General features: G+C 38.9%; 1 protein-coding gene across 4 annotated transcripts in view; it reads left to right on the forward strand.

Annotated features, from left to right (window-relative positions):
• Nucleotides 1–22,975, forward strand: part of man2a2 (mannosidase, alpha, class 2A, member 2) — a 31,440-nt gene extending 8,465 nt beyond the window's left edge. The window contains exons 5-25 of one of the 4 annotated variants that reach the window (XM_051883078.1): nt 1,146–1,290; nt 4,137–4,308; nt 5,830–5,957; nt 6,089–6,262; nt 7,409–7,595; nt 8,683–8,860; nt 9,134–9,336; nt 10,395–10,577; nt 10,760–10,874; nt 10,950–11,017; nt 11,104–11,269; nt 11,352–11,588; nt 13,162–13,284; nt 13,373–13,487; nt 13,605–13,738; nt 13,943–14,084; nt 15,546–15,679; nt 18,509–18,586; nt 19,199–19,393; nt 19,589–19,699; nt 20,745–22,975. In XM_051883078.1, coding sequence (XP_051739038.1) covers nt 1,146–1,290; nt 4,137–4,308; nt 5,830–5,957; nt 6,089–6,262; nt 7,409–7,595; nt 8,683–8,860; nt 9,134–9,336; nt 10,395–10,577; nt 10,760–10,874; nt 10,950–11,017; nt 11,104–11,269; nt 11,352–11,588; nt 13,162–13,284; nt 13,373–13,487; nt 13,605–13,738; nt 13,943–14,084; nt 15,546–15,679; nt 18,509–18,586; nt 19,199–19,393; nt 19,589–19,699; nt 20,745–20,897 — 3,141 coding nt within the window. In that variant the 3' untranslated portion in view covers nt 20,898–22,975. Of the gene's footprint in view, nt 1–1,145; nt 1,291–4,136; nt 4,309–5,829; nt 5,958–6,088; nt 6,263–7,408; nt 7,596–8,682; nt 8,861–9,133; nt 9,337–10,394; nt 10,578–10,759; nt 10,875–10,949; nt 11,018–11,103; nt 11,270–11,351; nt 11,589–13,161; nt 13,285–13,372; nt 13,488–13,604; nt 13,739–13,942; nt 14,085–15,545; nt 15,680–16,746; nt 19,157–19,198; nt 19,394–19,585; nt 19,700–20,744 lie in introns of those variants that run through there. The other 3 variants (XM_051883074.1, XM_051883075.1, XM_051883077.1) reach the window with 3 other exon arrangements.
• Nucleotides 22,976–23,331: the final 356 nt, after the last annotated feature.

Genomic DNA, 23,331 nt, shown 5'->3' on the forward strand with positions numbered 1-23,331 from the left:
GTGTTATCTGGGAGAGGATTGCAGTGCGGCTTTGGGATTCAGGTGTTGTGGTTTCCTGGTTATACCTGCCAAGAATTACATCAGAGTCTGCAACTTTTGCCTTTCTGCAGTTACTCATGTGATGACTTGTATTTTACAAGAATGACAGTAGTCTTCTATTATGCTTGATCATGGGGCTCAGTGAATCCTACGCATAATATACAATTTAAGTCAATATAATATCAAATGTACCTCTTAATAACAGTAACACTATTGGTATTTGAAATCAACCCAAACAAACACTGCTCCATCCCCAAAATGCACGAACACGCTATGCAAGAGTGGATATCTCTTTATGGAGCAAAAACAACGCAACCTTTTCAGGCCTTCCCTCTTAGGTCCCTAAAGTCCTGGAAAGCTTTTCTAATATTAACACGGGTCCTAAAGCTCTTGCCTGATCATAACACTTCTTTTCCCAGTGATATTCCTCTGATCTTTTCTCTTTTGTAATGTCTCTCAGCCATCTCTCTTTCTACAGTCTTCATTTAAATCTCCCTCTTGCTCACTCTCTCTCCTCCCCCATCATAAGTGGACACACCCCCTACTGCTGATTGGCTGCAAGTGTGTTGCGATGCCCAGTCCGATCCACTTTCAACAGCGTTTCTCACAAATTGCACCTTTAGGAGCACTACCTCTTGAATAGCGCTTTCCCTTTATCAATAGTATGATTAATTTCTTTAAAAAATTACTTGGTGCACCTTTAATAGCATTTTTGGAATCCTCAGATACTATACTTGGGATTTTTAAATATTTTGAGTGGATTAAAAAAACATTCAAAACACGTCTGAGACCTGACATGTTGTAAACAGGCACTTTTCCTCTCCATTGGGTGCATTTTTGTGCTTCAGGCTGTCACGCCTACACTAAATACAGTTCCTGTGTCATCTGTCAGTTATATCAAATTGCCACAAGATGTGTTATTTACCAGTAAGTCCGCACCTTGCCCAGTTTTGTGGAAAATCGCTGAATGTAACATCTTTATATATTGCATTTTTGTGTCTCCAAGTGAAGATTCTGAGGCTTTTGTAAAGATGTTTGGAGACTGTTCCAGAAGAATCAGTGGAATAACATTCATCACAGTCTCTGAATTGATTGTTTGGCCATAGATGCTGGATGTATACTCCTTGCTGAACTTCGATAATGTGGATGGAGGTGTTTGGAAGCAAGGTTTTGAGATCACCTACGAGCCCAACGAGTGGGACAATGAGCCCCTGCAAGTGTTCGTGGTCCCTCATTCACACAACGATCCAGGTAGGGATTGAAATTTCATTCACTGAAACGTGTTTGGTGCATCAGCCTCTCGTACTGTAGAATTTATGAAGCTCTAGTCTGAGTTTTCTTTTTTGAAGTTGGGGATTTAAATTTTAACTCCGTTTTGAATTAGTCAAACCTTTAGCTGTGTTTATATGTCAAGTTGTTGTCCTGCTATCAGATTTCTTGCTGCATGCATAATGCATTAGTCTTAGCGTAACTACTGTTTTTTTTATTTCTGTTGGTCATGTAACTGTGACTGAATCCTCAAGTTTCAAAACGGACCCAAAAGCACCATAAAAGTATCAAGTTTCACTAATTCACTAATAGTTTATATCTGCCCTACATTTTTGGTTAACCTCCCACTGGAGAAGATTTTCATTTAATAAACTAATTAAATTTCTCATTTAAAGCTATCATATGGCTTCAGAAGCACATGAGTTATTATCGATCTTTGTGTACTAATGCTCCGATCACTTGCTTGCTAATCAGAATTAGCCCATAATGACTTCCTATTGGTGATCTTGGACGAGCACATAACTGATTGATTAATATTTTGATGCAAAACTACTTCTTTCAGAGGTAAAGTATGAGAGGTATGAAGACTATGAACAGCTTGCATAACTGTTATTTTTGATGTTTGCCAACAGCTGAACCAGATGTGGCTAAATCATAATAACGCTGGTTATAAGGAAGAATATAATTCTCTGAGTCTTTATTAAAAAAAAAAAAAAAAAAAATCCTGAGCAAATGGTGTTAACAGCAGAAGCTGTTCAGTCTTTCTCACAAGTGCATGTTCCCTATATTAAAGGAAAAAACTAATATTAAAAAGTAATATGGTTTATGGTTTGTATTTAACATCAATTTGATATTAAGCGTATTTCCTTATAAACATGCATTACTGATTCTCATGTTTACCAAGGCTGCATTTATTTGATCAAAAATCATTAAAAACATTAATACTGAGAAATACACTGTCCGGCCAAAAAAAAAAGTCGCTGTTTGGATTTTAATAGGCAAATACTTAAGAATCTATGAATGGATCATTTTTACAGTGATTATTATGTTTCTAGCATGTTATATGTTTGGCAACGGTTCTTTTAACCCTTAAAGATGAAAAGAGTGTGTAGCTTTTCATTTCTTAAACAACCATGTAGGAAGACACATCATGGCCATATTCCAGAATGACAATGTCAAGATTCATCAGGGTTAAAATTGTGAAAGAATGGTTCAGAGGGCATGAAGAATCATTTCCACACATGAATTGGCACCTCTGAGTCCAGACCTTAATTTCATTGAAAGTCTTTGGGATGTGCTGGAGGAGACTTTACAGAGTGCTCACCTCTTGCATTGTCAATACAAGATCTTGACCAAAAATTGATGCACCTCTTGATGGAAATAAATGTTGTGATGTTATTTCCATCAAGAGGTGCATCATTTTTTTGGTCAAGATCTTGTATTGACAATGCAAGAGTTGAGCACTCTGTAAAGTCTCCTCTGGCTCATCCCAAAGACTTACACTGAGGTTAAGGTCAGTGCCAATTCATGTGTGAAAATGATTCTTCATGCTCCTTCCCAACAATTCTTTCACAATTTGAGCCTGATGAATCTTGACATTATCATCCTGGAATATGGCCATGATACATAATACATGGTTGTTCAAGAAATGAAAAGCTACACACTCCATCTTTAAGGGTAAAAGAACCGTTGCCAAACATATAACGTGCTAGAAAAATAATTATCACTGTAATAATGATCCATTCATAGATTCTTAAGTATTTGCCTATTAAAATCCAAACAGCGACTTTTTTTTGGCCGGGCAGTGTATTATTACAATTTATAATAACTGTTTTCTATCTTTTTTCATGAATCTTTGATGGACAGAAAGTTCATTTATTTGAAATAGAAATATTTTGTAACATTGTAAATATCTTTACTGTCACTTTTGACCCCAAACTTTTGAATGGTAGTGTATGTATCGTAACTTGCACAATATTTTGTTAAAAACGAAATGCTGTGAAAATCCTGATTAGAGCATTGCCTACTTGCATTATATTTTATGGTCCTTTTCATCCTTTTTTGAAGTTTAAATTACTTCCTAAAATGTCATAAAGTTTCAATCTCTCCCATAAAGTTTTCACGCACAGTCTTTAAGTGGATGCAACATTTTTCATTTTATTTTAGTTGTTGATGCAGCATCCTCAGTCTAACACCTAGCCATGTGTATTCAAAAGAGCTGTGCAGGTAAAGTGGGTCAGTTGCTGGGCTTGCGTTTTGCAGCATTGGCACAATTTGTGAAGCACCTTAAAAACCACAATGAGTTTCAACATCACCCACAGGACAGATAAGTTTTGCGAACCCCTGCAGTTGGCGTTTTTTTGCAGCGTTATGAAAGAACTGTAGGGCTGAATCTAATACTTTAAAGTCATTGACCCGATTCCCTGTTGTTTTATTTGTGTCGGTACCATTTCACTGGTCTTTGTGCTGATGTGTGTTTAATGCAGATTGTGTAATACTGAAAGTGTTCCAATATGTTTCAATTAGTTTTCAGCAACTCTAAATGTCTTTCTGCCATTCTCAGTGTCAGCACGGATCTGTTCTTCCTGCGCTGGTGCCTCTAAATTTTGAACAGACATTGTTATTTTGAACAGGTTTTTCTTTGGGGAGCAAAGTGCTGCCAACGGCTGTGCTTCTTCTAAACTTTTCAGTGTTTTATCAAAAGAGTGTTTGTTTTTAGCACAGATTCTGTTGTCACTTCATGCTGTGGTGGCAGAACTACATCAGATCTGTATGCCCTCCTTGGATGATTTTAACTGTGATTTCATGCTGCACTTCTTTTGCGACAGGATGGATCAAAACATTTGACAAATACTACAATGACCAGACCCAGCATATCTTCAACAACATGGTGGTGAAGCTGGCAGAAGATCCCCGTCGGAAGTTCATTTGGTCGGAAATATCATTCTTCGCCAAATGGTGGGAAAGTGCAGATGCACCTAAACAAGAAGCAATGCGCAAGTGAGTAATTTTTATATTAAATAAACATTTTAAGGTAAATAATATGTTAAATTTGCATTTTGAAACGCATATTTCACCTTTTTAAAAATCAAACTTTATACTGTTTTTTTCTAAGGTTGTCTTTGTAATCTTTTATCAAAATGTAATAACTTACACCTGCCTCACATGCTGGAGACTCTGGTTCGAATCCCGCTCAGAGTAGGTCGAGTAGGACCGGTTACATTTGGTGCCGTGACCCGGATGGGAGTGATGTTTAGGGGGGTGATTGTAGAGGCTGTGGTTTTTAGTGTCCTTGTTAGTGCACCCGCCTCCCATGCCAGAGACGCCGGTTCGAATCCCACTCAGAACATTTAGTCAAGTAGGACCAGTTACATTTGGTTCCGTGACCCGGATGGGAGTGATGTTTAGGGGGGTGATTGTAGAGGCTTTGGTCTTTAGTGTCCTTGTTAGTGCACCCGCCATAACATTAAAACATAAACATTTGAAGGTAAATAATGTGTTAAACTTGCATTTTGAAACGCATATTTCACCTTTTTAAAAATCTAATATAAAATCAAACTTTACACTGTTTTTTTCTAAGGTTGTCTTTGTAATCTTTTATCAAAATGTAATAACTTGCGCCCGACTCCCATGCCGGAGACACCGGTTCAAATCCCGCTCGGAGTGGGTCAAGTAGGACCGATTATATTTGGTGCCGTGACCCGGATATGAGTGAGGTTTAAGGGGTGATTGTAGAGGCTGTGGTCTTTAGTGTCCTTGTTAGCGCAACCGCCTCTCATACCAGAGACGGCGGTTCGAATCCCGCTAAGAGCATTTAGTCAAGTAGGATCGGTTACATTTGGTGCCGTGACCCGGATGGGATTGAGGTTTGGGGGGTGATTGTAGAGGCTATGGTCTTTAGTGTCCTTGTTAGTGCATCCGCCATAACATTAAAACAAACATTTGAAGGTAAATAATATGTTAAATTGGCATTTTGAAAGGCATATTTCAACGTTTTAAAAATCCAATGTAATAACTTGCTCCATCTCTGAAATGACTTTTGATTTTAATATATTTAATGGCTGCTGAAAATTCAGCTTTGCCATCACAGGAATAATTTGCAATTTTGATTAAAATAAATGCAGCCTTGGTGAGTGTAAGAGACTTTTAAAAACTATTAAAAAATTCGACCCCATAATTTTGAACTGTAGTGTACCTGTCATAAACAGACCATTTTTCAGTCCAATCAATTTTTGATTGAGCTGCAATATTCTCCTGGAAGTACATCACATTATGAATGAAGAATGGGTCTCTGCAATGTTGGTTGTTCAGAGTCTTGTTCAGTCTGTTTTGATTCGGTCCCGCATGCCCATTCTTGATCAGTTCATCTTCTTAACTCAGTAATCTGCTGAAGGTTAATTAGTCCATCTGCTTGTGGGATACTCTTTATATAGCCTGATCTAATGTTGTGGATTTCCTCACCTCCTCTTGCGATCTGTGCTTTTAGTTTTAAGAATCCTCTCTAAACCCTTTTTCTTTCAGGCTAATCCTCAGCGGACAGCTCGAGATGGTGACGGGAGGCTGGGTCATGACGGATGAAGCCAACGCTCACTATTTCGCCATGATTGATCAGCTCATTGAAGGCCATCAGTGGCTGGAGAGAAATCTGGGTATGATTGTTTTTTGGGGTGGTGTGGCTTAGTGGTTACTGCACTTGCTATAGATATGAGAGATACGGGTATGATTTTAAAAGTGGTTCCTTCAGATTGGTATGGAATATTTAATGTGTGCGTTATTGCAGGTGTGACCCCTCGCTCAGGCTGGGCCGTTGATCCGTTTGGGCACAGCGCCACGATGCCTTACCTACTGAAACGGGCGAACATGACCAGCATGCTGATCCAGAGGGTCCATTATTCCATCAAGAAGCACTTTTCTGCCACACGGAGCCTTGAGTTCATGTGGAGGCAGGCCTGGGGTAAATGACTACAAATACAAAAACATGTGTTCACATAAACATATATACATAAACATAAACACATAAAAGTTACCTTATTAGCGGTGTTATTTTAGTATTATTTACATACTGTTACTTTTTTATTTGTTATTTTCAGATTCTATTTTAATTTTAGTTTATTTTAGTAATTTTGTTATATGCTTTTGTCATTTTTAATATTTTTATTTATTTAAATTTATTTTTATTTCAGTTTTACTAATTTTAGTACTACTTCAACTTATTTTCTTTCCGTTAGTTGCCAAGGCAATATTCTAATTTTCATTTAAGTTTTTTAAAGTTAATTTTTCATCTTAATATTTCCTATTTAATTTCTATTACAGCTTTATTTCAATTAACAAAATTAATTCTAATAGTTTTAGTTAGACTCTCACTGTATGAATAACTGAGGCAAGCTAGTAAAAGCTGTGCAGGTAAACTTTACTTCACCCAGTTTGAGTAGGACCGGCCACACTTGGTGCCGTGACCCGGATGGGATTGAGGTTTAGGGGGGGTGATTGTAGAGGCTGTGGTCTTTAGTGTCTTTGTTAGTGCGCCCGCCTCCCATGCTGGAGACACTGGTTCAAATAACGCTTGGAGTGGGTCGAATAGGACTGGTTACATTTGGTGCCGTGACCCGGATGGGAGTGAGGTTTAGGGGGGCGATTGTAGAGACTGTGGTCTTTAGGGTACTTGTTAGCATGCGCCTCCCATGCCAGAGACGCCAGTTCGAATCCCGTTCGGAGTGGGTCGAGTAGGACCAGTTACATTTGGTGCTATGACCCGGATGGGAGTGAGGTTTAAGGGGGTGATTGTAGAGGCTGTGGTCTTTAGTGTCCTTGTTAGTGTGCCTGCCTGAGTGGAGACGCCGGTTCGAATCTCGTTACACAAGCACCACTCATTTCTTCAGAAAATGTAAAAATCTACTTAATAACTATAATAGACCAGAATATGGCGTTTGTAACCATTACCTACATGTTGGAAATGCTTTAAATGTCTAATGAAGTGTAGGAAAACATAAACCCTTGGCAACCCCTTTTGAAAGCTTTGCCAAGGAGTCTTGCTAACCCATCTCAGTGGCTTAGAGATCTACACATCTGAGTTTATTTATTTAATTTTCTTTATCTACAGACATTGAATCGAGCACAGACATGTTCTGCCACATGATGCCATTTTACAGCTACGACGTGCCTCACACGTGTGGCCCAGACCCGAAGATTTGCTGCCAGTTTGATTTCAAGAGGCTGCCGGGCAGTCGAGTTAATTGCCCTTGGAAGGTGCCACCACGAGCCATCACAGATGCCAACGTGGCCGAGAGGTGAGGCTGTAGGGCTGATTAATATGAAACCAGGGAATTAATTTGATTCGGGGGAGTTTAGCCAAAGAATGAATGTAGGTTAATTTCCTGTGTTAGCCAACAAAATTCATTTGTCCATCACCCAGCTGGCGCCAGCTGTATTTATATGGGTTGTGCTTGAACTGGGCTCAAACCCAAATCCAGCCCCCCTCTCTCTCTCTTTCTCTTGCTCCACAGAAGAAAACCAGGATTTTAACAAGCTTGTAGCAATTAGTTTGCACCTGTCCTTACACTTCAGAGGTCTTTGAGGTTTACTAGAATAGGCAGAGGGTGTTATGGGTACACTTTTACACTTTTTGGTATGATGTGAAACTGAACAAATTCAATTCAAAAAACAATTTAAACATTAATTTAGTTAAATAATTTATGAATTATATAAATACTTGATATTCATTTGTGAGTAAAATTTATATTGAAATTCATAACTTGTATTTATAAAATGTATTAATTATAGAAAAACAATTAGCACAATTATGCCTCCTACATGAATATATAGTTGTGTATTTAATATAAATTATATAAGGGAATATATATACACACTACCATCATTAAAATTCTCTTGTGCTCACCAAGGCTGCATTTATTTGAACAAAATACAGTAAAAACAGTAATAATGTGAAATATTATTACAATTTAAAATAACTCTTTTCTATTTTAATGTATTTTAAAATGTAAATGCAAAGTGTATTTTCAGCATCATTACTCCAGTCTTCAGTGTCACATGATCCTTCAGAAATCATTCTAATATGCTGATATTTATTATAATCAATGTTGAAAAAAGTTGTGCTGCTTAATATTTTTGTAGAAACAATGATACATTTTTAATTATTCTTTGATGAATCGAAAGTTCAAAAGAACATTTATTTGAAATAGGAATCTTTTGTTACATTATAAATGCCCTTTTGCTTCCTTGCTGAATAAAAGTATACATTTCTTTATTTAAAAATCTGAACCTAAACTTATTGATTTAAGTCTGTTTAATGCTTAAATTGTTTTAATCGATTGATAGCCAGTGGATTTACTTTATATTTGACATTTTCTGTTTCAGAGCTGGGGTTCTGCTTGATCAATACCGTAAAAAATCCAAGCTGTTCCGTAGTAAAGTATTGCTAATTCCTCTGGGGGATGACTTTCGCTACGATAAAGCATTAGAGTGGGACCAGCAGTACTTCAACTACCAGAAACTGTTCGATTACATGAACTCCCACCCAGAAATGCATGTAAAGGTACGTTTACAGATAAACATGGAGCCTCTGACCTGTCTATCGATACAATAACTGTCTGTGTATTTGTCAGGAGGATGCTTTAATTAGGTGTAGATCTATTTTGTTTCTGTTAAAAAAACAGCTCTTTTAACTCAGCATTGATGCACAACTAGGAATAATTTAAATGAATAATTTAATTTGTTTGTGAGTGAAGAAAAGAGTGAAGATGTTTTTGATTTTGGAAAATGCGTAACTAATTGGAATTGCCCTAAATGCAAATCTCTGTGTTCTCAGGCCCAGTTTGCAACGCTGACAGACTACTTTAATGCGGTGTACAAGGCTAATGGAGTTTCCCAGGGGACAAGACCACCCGATTACCCTGTGCTGAGCGGAGACTTCTTCGCCTATGCAGACAGAGAGGACCATTACTGGAGTGGATACTACACCTCACGTCCCTTCTACAAAAACCTGGACCGTGTGTTAGAGTCTCACCTACGGTTAGTCAGAGAAACATCAACTTATGTCTAATATCTCACTGTTAATAGATGGAAAGAAATTGATTTAGCTAGGGATGCATGCTATTTCAATACTATAGTTAGTAGCTTATATACACTCACCGGCCACTTTATTAGGTACACCTTACTAGTACCCCTTTTGCCTTCAGAACTGCCTTAATTCTTCATGGCATTGATTCAACAAGGTGTTGGAAATATTCCTCAGAGATTTTTGGTAGCATCACACGGTTGCGCATCCATAAGTTGGCATACACTTGCTGTCTCATAAAATGTTCCAAAATGTAAACATCTGGGAGAAAGAGAAGAGCAGATATATGGATAAATCTGAAAAAGTGTGACAACGCTATTAATGTAATAAAAATTACAATTTATAAGTAATTTAAAGTAATTTTTAATTTGATATCAAATTAATTTTAATTGGTTTATAGCTATAACATGAAAATAATTATGTATTTATCGGTACTGGCCAGCATATTATTAAAATGTAATTTTAATCAGTGCACAGAGTTTACCTTTTTTTTACAGAAATCAAACTACAAATGGTTCATTTATAACTGTCTCTGCAAATTAAGCTGGGGTTAAAGAGCATTTTTACATAAAGCTGTTATTTAACACATTGTTAACAATTCAACAAGTAGCTTTCAGTCAAAAATTTTGCTAAGGTTTTGTGGAAGCCTTTTAATTTTTAATTGGCAACACATTTAAATTTGCACTGAAAAACTGCCATCGAGGTATCTAAATTTAATCCATTATTTTAGCAACATGACACAAAAGTGTCATGTTTTATTTGCCAGGGATTCAATTATGCTTTATTCTCTGCGGTATTACAGAGGAATAATTAAAATAGTTTTTCTCCACGTGGGTGACAAGTTTTTCTCCTGAATTCAACACGAGGCATTGCCTAATTACTGTCATTACTTGCTTTTTTAATTTTATTATCATTGGTTTCTCAGCTTGTCAAGTCTCGCTGTTTCGTTCAGTGTCAATCACTGTTGCATTTTAAGACTGAATGTTTGTTTGGTTTTGTTTGTTTCTTGTAGAGGGGCAGAAATTCTCTACAGTTTGGCGGTGGCTCACGCGAGGCGTGCGGGCATGGAAGGGCGTTACCCCATTTCAGATTACTCCCTCCTGACCGACGCCAGACGCAACATAGGGCTGTTCCAGCACCATGATGCCATCACGGGCACTGCCAAGGAGGCTGTTGTCATCGACTATGGAAACAGGTCTCTGGATAAAAGCTTGCAGATTTGATCCTCATTAACTGACTGAGGATGTTTAGAGATCGAAGGAAGTGTCTCAGGGTGATATTTGTGAAATATCATCTTTGATGGGCCATTTTCAGCATTGGATTGACGACTTTGGATTTGTAAGCGGTTCTTGATTGGTTTCTTTTTTCCCCCTGCAGGCTATTACGTTCTCTGGTCGGACTGAAACGAGTGATCATTAATGCTGCACACTTCCTGGTAATAAAGAATAAAGACATTTACCGCTTCTACCAGACGGAGCCTTTCTTAGAGACGGTGAGGAGCAGCGTTGGTTTTACTAAAATCAGCCAGTGTGTTAAAGAGACTGACCTTTGACCTCTGTGATTGTAGGATGATAGACGCGCCACACAGGATTCTCTCCCACAGCGCACACTTATCGAGCTGGAATCTTCTCCCAGGTGAGATGCGTCATATCTTGAATGCTTCAAATGTGGGCATTTTTTCGGTGTGTGGACATGATTTTCCTCATCTTCCTCTTCCTCAGGTATCTGGTGCTGTTTAACCCTGTCGAGCAGGAGCGTCTGTGTGTGGTCACAGTGCTGGTGAATTCGGCAAGAGTGAGGGTGCTCACAGAAGACGGGCAAACGTTACCGGTTCAGCTCAGCGCGCAGTGGATGTCTGCTGTTGAGATGAGTGGAGAGGTTTACCAGGTGTGTCCAATTGTGTTCATTTTCCTTGGAAGCATCTCAAATAAATTCAGTCTTAATCTTACATGCTTGTTTCTTCCTTCAGGCCTCTTTCATGGCACGTCTCCCTGCTCTGGGATTGGCCATCTTCCACCTGTATGACTCTGCTGACTCCCCCATGACCCTGCGCTCTGAAACGCTGCTCAGGATACCGGGGCGGGGTCAGAGCATAAGAAGTTTGGATCCTCTGCCTGTGCGATCGCAAACGGTAGACGCCCAACCGTTCTACATCCAGAGCCAGTCTCTCACTCTAGGCTTCTCTGGAACCACAGGCCTGCTGGAGGTGAGATGATTTTTTCATGCACTGCATTTGTTTTAACTCACAGGAAGTAGAAATTAACCATGGCTAAGCAAGGCTAAGGTCCAAAGTTGCCCTGACACACCAAACCGACGCTTGACACCCGACAGCCAAGTAGCACGTCCGTTCTGCGCCTGCATAAGAAGAAATGCCTTTCCATACCAGCAGGTGGCACTAGCTGAACAGCCAATCAGAATGATCAGATGGCCCGACTGACAGACGAGCTCAGGTGCCGATTCAACATGTCGAATTGGCCGAAAAAAAGCCGACGAGGACCAACTTCAGCTGACGGTGCTGAACACACTGAGAAAACTTAGTCGGCCGACCGTCAGCTTGGTGTGTTCCCAGCTTCTGAGCTGACGTGAGCGAGTGGAGGCGGGGCTAGTTTGCATATTCATGAATCTGCGTATACTAAATGAAGCAAGGGTTTAGAGATACATTCAAGCTATTTTAGGCATGAAGAATTTTTTTTAAAAAATGTCATTTTGGTGATCAAAGGTGAGTTTTAAGTGATAAAATTGACAACAGGGGGACTTTCAGTGAATCGACTGCTAAAACAACACCGACAGAATATGCACTGATTGAATCAATGGCAAAATTAATTCTTAGTTAATTAATTCCCCTATGATTTTATATGAAAAATATTCCAATGTTAGAAATGTTTAATTCAACATCAGTCTATATATAGCTGACACTATATATTTGTCCATGCTCATTTCCCGTATTTTTTGCATATCTTTTTTTATACTGTAAAATGTTTCATTATAGTTTGATTTTTTTATTTATTTTGACAAAATAGTATAGAATTTTATTATCAGCCATTTATCAGTTATCAGCCAATATTATAGATTTTTAATTTATTGACCAGTCTATATGGTGTATATATTGGCTGATATTGCATATTTAATTGTGCATGCTCATTTCCTATTTTAATTACCTTTTTTTTATCATTTAATGCTCATTTTTAGTTAAATGTAGATAAATATAGATTACTGTTAAATGTAATCTATAGCAAATCTCACAATGAAAATCCATTTTTCATACTGTATGTTATAAAAAGTTAATTTAGGCATGATAAGTTTTATAACATTTATAACTTCTAGTTTTATAGTGTTTTATTAATTTATTTCAGACAAAATAGTGTCGAATTTTAATATCAGGCATTATGTGAATTATAATAATAAATTTAACAATAATTATCAGCTTGTCGGTATCAGCCAGAATTGTAATATCTGTGCATCACTAAAAAAATATTTTAAATATTTAAAAGGAAAAAAAGGAAAAAAATGTCCTGAAACTCAGCTCCACTGAGCAAATATCGCATGTTAATAAAAAAGGAAGTTTCCAAACTATGACATCAGCAGTCTATTTTTATGTTCAGTCATTTGGACAAGTGTTTTTTTTTTTCTTATTGGTTACCAAATTAAATGAAATGCATCCCTGTCCTATTTTTGTAGTACATAAGCTGTTGTGTCCTTTTTTTAGAGTCTTGAGTCAGCAGATAAGTCTACAATGATTAATTCTTTCTCTCTCTCTTGCACACTCTTTTCTCCATCAGAGCATTCGACGTAAAGATGATCCCCAGGAGGTGAGGGTACAGATTCAGTTCCTTACATACGGAACTCGACCCTCCAAGGATAAGAGCGGGGCCTATCTCTTCCTGCCGGATGGAAATGCCAAGGTAGTCTCCGGTAGTCTTGACTGGGGTGAAAAGCAATTTATCAAACAACGTGGGGTGAATTAACGCCTTCCTTTCCGCTCGTTCTCAGCCCTATTCGCAGAGAGAAGCCCCTATAGTGCGTGTGGTGGAGGGTCCTCTCTTCGCTGAGGTTGTGGCACATTATCAACACTTCCAGCAGACGGTCCGCATTCATAATGTTCCAGGTAATCCCTCCATCCTTTAGACGTCCATCTGTTCCGCACACAAACACGATCGTGTGAGGACATCTTGCCCTGTCTGATCATTTATTCCTGACATCACTCTTTGTCTCTGTCGTTCAGGAGTTGATGGTCTTTCTCTAGACATCACCACCATGGTGGACATTAGAGATCAAAATAACAAGGAGCTGGCCATGCGGCTGGTTACCGACATCCAGAGCGGAGACACTTTCTACACAGACCTCAACGGCTTCCAGGTGAAGTTCACATGTCTACAAACCCTTAATATGTGTCAGGTTCAAACAGATGTGGCACATCAAGCTGCCGTTTTGTTCTTCTGAGTTTTTAAATTAATAAAATAAAGCATCATGGAGCAGAAGTTCATTATAGTTTGGCCTAGACCCAGATTACTCATCTACCAGATAATCAAGCTAATGCTCCACGATTTCCCTCCTCTTCAGATCCAGCCTCGCCGGTACTTCCAGAAACTTCCGCTGCAAGCTAATTTCTACCCCATGCCCACCACAGCATACATTCAGGACAGCCAGTACCGGCTCACGCTCCACACAGCCCAGGCACTGGGCGCCAGCAGCCTAGCCAGCGGTGAGTTGGGTTCGCAAATACTAATGTTACGGTAATCCATGCCAAATCAGTAAAACTTATTGCACAATATATATCAGCTCTATAATGGCAGTGAATGGCTCTCACAGTTTTGAAGCCTGAAAATGCCCATTCATCCATCATAAAAGTAATCCATAAGCCTTCTAAAGCGAAGTGATGGGTTTTTGTAAGAAAAATATACATATTTAAAACTTTATAAACTTTAATAACCAGCTTCCGACAAACATCCGTACGCAAGTCGACTTACAGCGGAAGTGTAACCTCTGACGCGACGCATGACATAGGATGTAGGAGTGTAAGCTTAGACGCCTCTCGTGGTTCAAACAAATAGAGCTGGGCAACAAACTCAAGCTCCTCTACTCTTATATTGAAATCCTCTGACATTTCTATTTAAAAATTCTCATTTTAGACTTCTAATTCGTGACCAGTGTTTTGTTTTGCTCTATCCTCTGTGATCCATTTGTCAATACGTCATGCATCGGGTCAGAGGTTACGCTTCCGCCATAAGCCGACTTGCGTACGGATGTTTGCTGGAAAATGATTATTGTAGCTTATAAAGTTGTAAATACGGATATTTTTCGTACAAAAACCCATAGCTTTGCTTCAGAAGGCCTTTATTAACCCCCTGGAGCTATATGGATTACTTTTATGATGGATGGATGCGCTTTTTTGGGCTTCAAAATCGTGAGCGCCATTCACTACCATTATAAAGCTTGGAAGAGGCAGGATATTTTTAATATGGATGGTTTTTGGATGGCTTGAGGGTGAAGAGGGATAATTTTTTATTTTTGGATGAACCCTTTAAATCAATCTTGCACAATATATATTAGTACCGTATTGGTTATTGGTCAGTATTAGATACAGAACTTCATTTGTATTTTTAATTTTTTTTAAATACAAATTTCAGTGCAAAACCCTAATTAAACACACCACTTTAATTGTATATTATTTACATAAACTTTAAAATCACAGCATGTAGCTTAACTTTTTAATTGGCTTATTAATATTAATTAGGTTACATGGCTTGATGTTTCAGGAAGGTTACTAAGCAACAAAAGCATATCTAAATTAACATTCATGTGTTGAGCAGGATTTTACACTTTTTACACCTGTGTACCAAATCGAGGTGCCAACGCTGTTGAAAAACTTGCCTCATTATGCTGTTTTCAATTTAGTATCGACTTAGTACCAAAGTACCGGTACTTTTTAGATCCATAGCGGTGAGTTCTTAGCAGGATGGAACATGAATCAGGGACTGAGACGGCAGAGAGGTGGAAAACACTAACAGTGGGACACAGCGCTCTGGTTCTGTATTGATTTGATGCAATGTATCCAATAATGAAGATGAAGTGAGTGTATTGTCTAATGCCTCGCCTCGCTCTATCGTATTATCCTCCTCTCCCTCTTCATCTTTCCCTCTTATGCTCTTTCCATCTTCTACAGGTCAGCTGGAGGTGATCCTAGACCGCAGACTGATGCAAGACGATAACAGGGGTTTAGGGCAGGGCCTGAAGGACAACAAACGAACGGCCAACCGCTTCCGCCTTCTGCTGGAGAGGAGGAGCAGCAGTGGAGATGTGAGTTCTGATTGCACAAAGATATGAAGGAAATGTCAAACTCAAACTTTGGATTAGTACATGATTATTCTGAGCAAATACCGCCAACTGACTGACATGTAAATCAACCAATCACACAGATTAAAATTACTTTTAAGAATAGGGTTGGGTATTGAGAACCGGTTTCATTTTAGAACCAGACATTTCCAAGAACCGGTGATTGGATAAGACACATGCATTTCGATTCCACTTAACGATTCCTGTGTGCGCATTTTAATGTGATTTTAAACCATTCAAGCGCAAGAAGATGTGAACGAGAACTCAATATGGCTGTTAAGCGCTGTTCCTCTCATATAATGCACAAATACTGAATTGTGCTGTCCTTCGTGTCTTTCTGCGCCCAAACAGACAAATATACACAAAATTATGTCAAAATATCCTCGTAAACAGTCGGTTTTGTCTTAAATGAACGTAAATGGTTGAGAAAGAAAACACGTTTAACAGTGTAATGGATCCGTGCATTCGGTCTTAAAGTGACAGCAGCCTAATAAACCTGCTGCCATCTGTCATTAAAGCTGCTGTCTGTAACTTTTTTTGCTTCAAAATGATCCAAAATCAATTTTTGAGCAAGTACATAACCAGCCAATGTTCAAAACTATCTCCTTACCTTTTCTCCTTACCTTTTACCCGATTCACAACGGTAAGCTTGTAATAATGTTTTATAATTCGAGCGGTACTGGTGGGTTTCCGCGGGAAATTCGCCACGTCTGTTTACATAAAGAACGTGTCCCAGCTAGTAGGCTATATCATGTAATCCAAAAAGATCCAAATGGCAATCATCAGTGACAACTGGAGATTCACCCGTAGTCAAAAGCAAAAGACTTCGGACTGAGTTGAAATCTACAGGTAACGCTAATACACACTAAATACACACAGTCACGCAATGCGCATGTCGTTAACATTAACAATTTGAGAACAAAGTATAACAATAATAATAATTTGCATGGTTTGACGTGATCCGAGCTAAGCAATCATTAGATTTAATCACCATTGGCAGCACGATTTATTGTAATGTTTTTTTTCCACAGTAGGTCAGAACAAAAGTGGCAGACATGTTACTTACCAAAATAAGAATTTTCATCGGAAAATGTCATCTGAACAAGACTACAATCTGTGATTCTGAAGTACAGTATCCACACCAGTGTGGTGGCTGACAGCAAAGATTAGATTCATCCGCCGTGCCGATGCACAACCCACGTAAAGATGATAATTCCGCAAATAGCTGCAATTGCAGGTTTCAAACAGAGATGGCGACAAAGAGGTAAAACTTACGGACTGCATCTTTAATGTAAATCAAATAACAAAAGAAAAAGAAAATCATTCACTGATCTTGACTGAATAACTTTTGTAACTTTAATACAGATTAATCTTTATTTAATTTATAAAAAGAAAATTATGCAGTGTTATTTTACATTTAATTTTAATTTCTGTACCTGAACTTTGTTCAGTTATATTTGTGCTATTTCTAATTTGTTTATTTGTTCTTATTTTATTACGGTTTACTCATCTTTAATAATGTTTGAAATTTATATTAGTCTAGTTTGTATTTTTTTTAAAAACATAGAGCCAAAAGTTCCTAGTGTGAGTGGTCTGAAGGCTACTGATTTCTGTTCTTCTAAATGTTCTTCTAAAAGTTTGACTACTTTTTTTTTTTTACCTTATTGGAATCGAAACCTGGAATCGATAAGAACCAGAATCAATAAATAATTAATGAATTGGAATAGGTAAAATTCAAACAATACCCAACCCTATTTAAGAATCTTCAGTAATAATAGTAATTAAAAATTACATAAAAAAAAAAAAAAAAATACTGAACACAGAGTTTACTTGCTGCTAAGTGCCTCAAACTAAACTAAATATATTTTAAGAATTAGATGACAAAAACAATGACTAGTTGTTCCTCGAACTTTGTTATTACATGCTACTTAGACAGGAAGCCTTTGCCTGACAGACATGTAAAGCAGCTTATCACACAGAATAAATTAAATTAAAACAAGTTAAAATGAAATTAAATGAAAATATAATCTTCTTTTAAAGTTAAAAAAAACTTTTTGTGGGTAGAGGTTAGTTATGTCTTATTTCGCTCAAACGCTCAAAGCTCAACGTGGTTTACATGCTACTGGGTGCCTCAAACAAAATTAAAAATATTTGAAGTATTAGATGAGACAAACCATGACAGGTTCTTTCTCAGAAGTGCAGCCCAATACCTTTTTTAATACAATTTTATTTCCTGGCTGACTGATAAAAACCTGTGCACTCTCACTGGCTTCAGTTGTGTAGCAGTTGATTAATCTAATTGGAGCCTGCAATTTCGGCTTCACAAGAGAGATGTTGTTATGCATACCAAAACATGGGTGTCCTTTAGCAGTGTGAGCCGTATATATAAATTAATTTCATTCAGTGGCCTGTAGGGGGCTCTCTATTGTTACTCATGAGAGCTTTGTGAAGGCTCCAGGGACAGTGTGGTTCTGAGACTAGTGTCTAAAAGCTGGCAAGTGTGTAATAATAGTTAATGCGCTCTAGAGTTTTACACGGCGACTCAAATTGATTTAAATAATATATTTTTATTCAAATCATGCTGTCGCCTGAAAGATTATAAATAATATAGTGTCTTATATTGGATAATAATTTAATAGGAATGGGCTTTAACAGAGCTCCCCCTTGTGTTTCCTTTCATTACAGCTCATCAAGCCTTCCCCATGCATTTTACTACCTCTTTTTTTTTTTTTTTTTTTGTTTCCCCGTCTGTCTATCACTTATCATCATGTCTTTTTCTCCTCATGCTTGCAGCCTGCTGGCTCCTATGCCAAAGTCACCAACATGATAAACAAAATCATTGCAGGTATTTTAGGAGACGGCCAGCAAGAGGTAACATCACTGCAGTGGTGGAGAATAGTGCTCTAGCAGTTTGGAGAGCCCTAGTTCAGCTTGTTACCATAGCAACAAGCGTCAGGTTTCCACCTGGATTAAGAGGCCAAAGGTCGTTGCCTGTCCGCTATCTATACCTCTGCTGCTGAGCCCCCAAACCTTTTATTCACCTTATTTTTAATGTAAAAGCAGGCAAGGCCATTGCTAACTTGAATGTGCAAGGCTTCTGGTGTCATTCCAGAAACCTTCCAGTCTGTTACGCTGCTTGTTATCATATTTTAACTTCATAAACACACTGGTTTGTAGCACAAATAGAATTATCGTTACTGCACTTTGTTATTCTTCTAGGTACTTGCCTATAGTGGCTAATTGAATCAGAAGTCTCACATATTTAAAGAAAATAGCCTGCTTTCGCGTTACAAAATAAGGTGGATCTTATAACAGGCAGTAGATCAGTAGTAAGTAGAGGCAGAATCTGAATTGAGCTTCTCATACAGTGACCCCAAAAAGTGTCCACATTCTTTTTGCGGTCACAGTATGTCATGTAAAGGTAAGTGCACTTTTATCAAATCATTTTACTTGTGTGTCCTGATGCACGTCTTTGTCTTCCAGCCGGTGAACAGCAGACCGGTCAGCTTCCCGTCGCTGCTCAGTCACATGACCTCCACCATCCTGAACCACGAGGTGCTGGCACTGCCTGCGTTGCCCAGGAAACATGGCGTGCCACCCATGCGTACCTTTGCTCCATTGGCTGGCACCCTGCCCTGCGACTTCCACCTGCTGAACCTCAGGAGCATCCAAAGCCTGGTAAATGAGAGTCCTGGGGAAAAAAAAAAGTGTGTCCGTATTGATTTCACCTGCTGAGCAACTGATGAGGACTTGGAAAAATAATCACAGTTTAAGTGTTTGAGATCTTGTGGTCTGGTGGTTTTATTGTGGGTGTGTTTGGTGGGAGATTTATTTTCATCGACAGTTATTTCATATCGTTTCATTTATCAGCAGGACGCTCACTCTCCATCTCCCCATACGGCTCTGCTCCTCCATCGACTGGGCCTGGACTGTGGTCTGGAGGCCCAGAACCCTGGTTTCAACTGCTCCACCACACAAGGCCAGGTCAGTGTCCTACTAGTTTAAGTAAAAAGACTTAAAATAATGAGCACACACATATTCTTGTACATCTATCTTTGCGAGGTCATTCATTGACACACTAACCTTACTCATCGCAACTAACACCGTGTCCTAACCAGGCGCGTTGCGATAAGATTCCAGCGACAGACAATTTGTATGTCCACACCAGACGTGATGCGACTATGAGATGCGATAAAGTCAATCAAAAACCACAGCCAATCAGAAGAGCGTGTGGGCGGGCTCTCTTGGCAAGTCCCCGGTACTCGCAACAAAATGGATAAGTACACAATCAAATTCATGAATATTACACCATTTTAACATTATTAAAAATACAAACTGAGTTACTGTCACAGAATACACTTGTCTGTTCACAATGAGTCGACAGTTTGAACATTCTTGTTCCCTATCATTTATTTTAAAGATCTGAGGTGAATTGTCAATTGTTGCTTTTAGTATGGCTATAAAGACACACAAAATGATATTCAAACTCACATCAGATGCCTTTAACATTAAATGAAGCACATAAACAGTACCTGAGATTATCATTGCCATACTATGTGTTATTGTTTCAGCCGCGACGCAAAAAAAATAGAAACAACATTTCTAAAATAGATTAATCGCGTGTTGCCGTTGCGGCTAGTTAGGACAAAAACTCTGACTAACATGGAAAAGATACCTTTTATCGCGTACGGCATCGCGTCTGGTTAGGATACAGCCAATCAGTACCTAACCTGAACCCTGACCTACTCTTAACCAAGTCTTGACCCTTCAAACAGGCCTTTAAAGGGGTCTCAGAAAGTGAGGACTGGCCAAAAGTCCTTCCTTTACTCTCTTTGTCCTCGCTCCAATAGTCTAAAATTCAAACCGGTCCTCACAAAGAGACTTGTACTTGCACGCACACACACACACACACACACACACACACATATATATATATAATGTATATGTGTGTGTGTGTGTGGATGCATGTGGGTCTGATAAAGGCTATATTTAGCCATTCTTAATCTGAGTCTCTGATCTTTTTTCCTAGCTCTCCGTTTCTGGTCTGTTCCGTGGGCTGGATCTCCAGCTCCTGCAGCCCATGTCTTTGTCTCTGATGCACTCTCAGCCTCCGCTCTCCAACGACTCCTCCATCAATCTGGAGCCAATGGAGATCTCCGCCTACAAGCTCAAGCTGTGCTAGAGTGATGTTGCACCAGAACCGGGCTCTCCGTGTGGACCCTTGGAACCTGTGCTAAAGCAGAGAACCACAGCTGGATGAGCAGAGGACTCTTTCGGAGATCGTTTATCCAGACTTAACGTATCTGAATCAACACGAAGGCGCTAACTAAACCCTCAAAACGGGGGGGGAAACATGAGGATGAGAGCGTTCCAGCCAAAGTCATATTTGGTAGCCGGTCTGGGTGCTGAGATAAGAATGTCCGGGCTTTTTTTTTTTTTTTTTTTTGTGAGATTTTATCAGTCAGAGCGCTAATCGGTCAACATCTTTTTATTCCAGCAGCCGACCATTATTTTTAGCTATGTCGTCTTGTTTTTTCCCTTTTGTCTTTGGCTGGAACCGCTGACCGTTTCACATTCTTTATAATCATGCTGTCATCCCTCGAGTCCGTACTGTATGTAAATATCTCAGAAGTTACATTCACAACTGGATCTATACAAAACTGTGGGACTCAGTGCAATATGTGAAGCTTCTCTTGCTGCTTTGTTTCTCCATTTTATATGTTTTCTACTCATAAAGCCTTGGAAGCTACGCTTGAATCCGTGTCACTGTCGTTTGAGCTCACGCAGTTCTTTATTCTCTACTGTGGACGTTCTGCCCACGCTCGGCGGCCACATGGTTTTTTTTTTTTCTATGAATGTCAATCACCACGCTCGGCCTGCAAAGGCTGTCAGTGCTGTAACAGACGCGGCATTTACAGCTCTCTTTCTTTCAGGATGGCTCGCAACACTTCGTTGACAGCAGAAGACGTCCACGATCTGACAGTGGTCAGGTCTTCAGATGGCTCCTTCATTGGTTGGTTTTTTTAATAGGTTATGACTCAAATCACACAGTGAGAGCTTTATGATCTTTTTCCTACCTTTTCCTTTGTGCTTTCTGTTAATGAATAAAGCTGCTTAATAAGCTAGCTGTGGATTATCTGCAACATATTTTTGTTATAATTACCATTTTCCATAATGTGTTACTTGGCATAGCAACAAGCCACAGAATGTGCGTTTATATTTTGTCATATTATATGCTGGTTTGATCCATATTTTAATGCCGTTCGGGATCAGATGTTAAAGATATGCAGCGTTTGTCTTATTAAGACCTAGATCAGTCTATGAGCTTACTTGGACGTCAATATATTCGCTTGATATACCTTCTCACAGTATTTTCAGGTAAAGGTACCAGTGCGGGTAGTGACGGGTTCCTTTTGGTCAGATTTAGCCAATTTCCCACATGAAAATGCATTTAGGCCTTATCTCGCTGTAGGAAACCCATCCGTAATGTGTAGCAGAGCCATCTCAGTCGTCTCTTCTGGCTTTTGTCTGTCACCTTTGGTTTGCTTGAATCTGACAATTTTGAACATGAAAATGCTGTCTGTCCTTCAACCTATTGTGTCGTCTCATGTCTTGCGTGTCTCTGTCTGATCCAGGAAAATCTGTACTGTCTCTGATTTGAATTATAGAAAAATACTCTCACTTTTCTGACTTTTTTTTTTCTTCTCTTCTCTGACTTTCAAGTCCAGGCCTGATTATCTCTGTAGTGCGCCCACGTCCATTTACATCAGTCAGACCATCAGCTGGCTTCTCCAGCTAATCAAGTTCCTGAAAAGCGTCCTATCAGGAAGATAATTCCCCTCAGGAGGAACTCCGAGTACGGAGTGCCAAACGTCTGTCCGATTGCTTTGGAACAGATTTTGGCGCTCAACGCGGGGCACGCTTGCTATTCCAGAATGTTCTCCCCTCTGTAATTCAGTCTCTTCTGCTTCAAATTCTCTGTCTGTGCATTTCACTGCCATGCTTGTTTTTCCTATGCATATGCTTTCCATTCTGACCGATATCTTTGTTAGATGTCCTTTATTTGTGTTGTGTGTTCTGAGATGGAAAAGGTTTTCAGTTTTCATTTTTTTTTCTTAAGAAATGAAAGTGAATTGAGAGGTTAATTTATGTTGTTTTTCTTTTTTCTATTGAGAGCGTTCATAAAAATGACTCGTACAAGCAAATGCAAAGACATTAAAGTGGACGTTTAATAAAGATCACACATGGAAAAAAAAGTGATTCTTGGTGGTTGTGCATTTTGAAGTGATATTTTGCATTGGTTTCCCATTGTCTTGTTGTGCTCTGAATCACAGACAGGGGGCAGTAGGGAGATGTCTGCCATTTAACGTGGCTTAAGCGGGAGGCGTGGGGTGTGAAATGTTGAGTTCAGTTAACAAAAGCCCACAAGAGATGCGGCTTTTTATATCTAAACAACCTCTATGATAGCTGGGATATTAGGTACTGATTTACCAAACAGCCTTTGGAGAGAGCTGGAAATACCACTGTCTTCTCAAAGAGCTGACAGGTCTACTGAAGTTAGACTGGCCTTTTTTTTTTTTTTTTTTTATGTTTGTATATATATATAATTATTTTTT

Source organism: Ctenopharyngodon idella, chromosome 24 (assembly GCF_019924925.1).
Source record: "Ctenopharyngodon idella isolate HZGC_01 chromosome 24, HZGC01, whole genome shotgun sequence".
In the NCBI taxonomy this organism is placed as follows: Eukaryota; Metazoa; Chordata; class Actinopteri; order Cypriniformes; family Xenocyprididae; genus Ctenopharyngodon; species Ctenopharyngodon idella.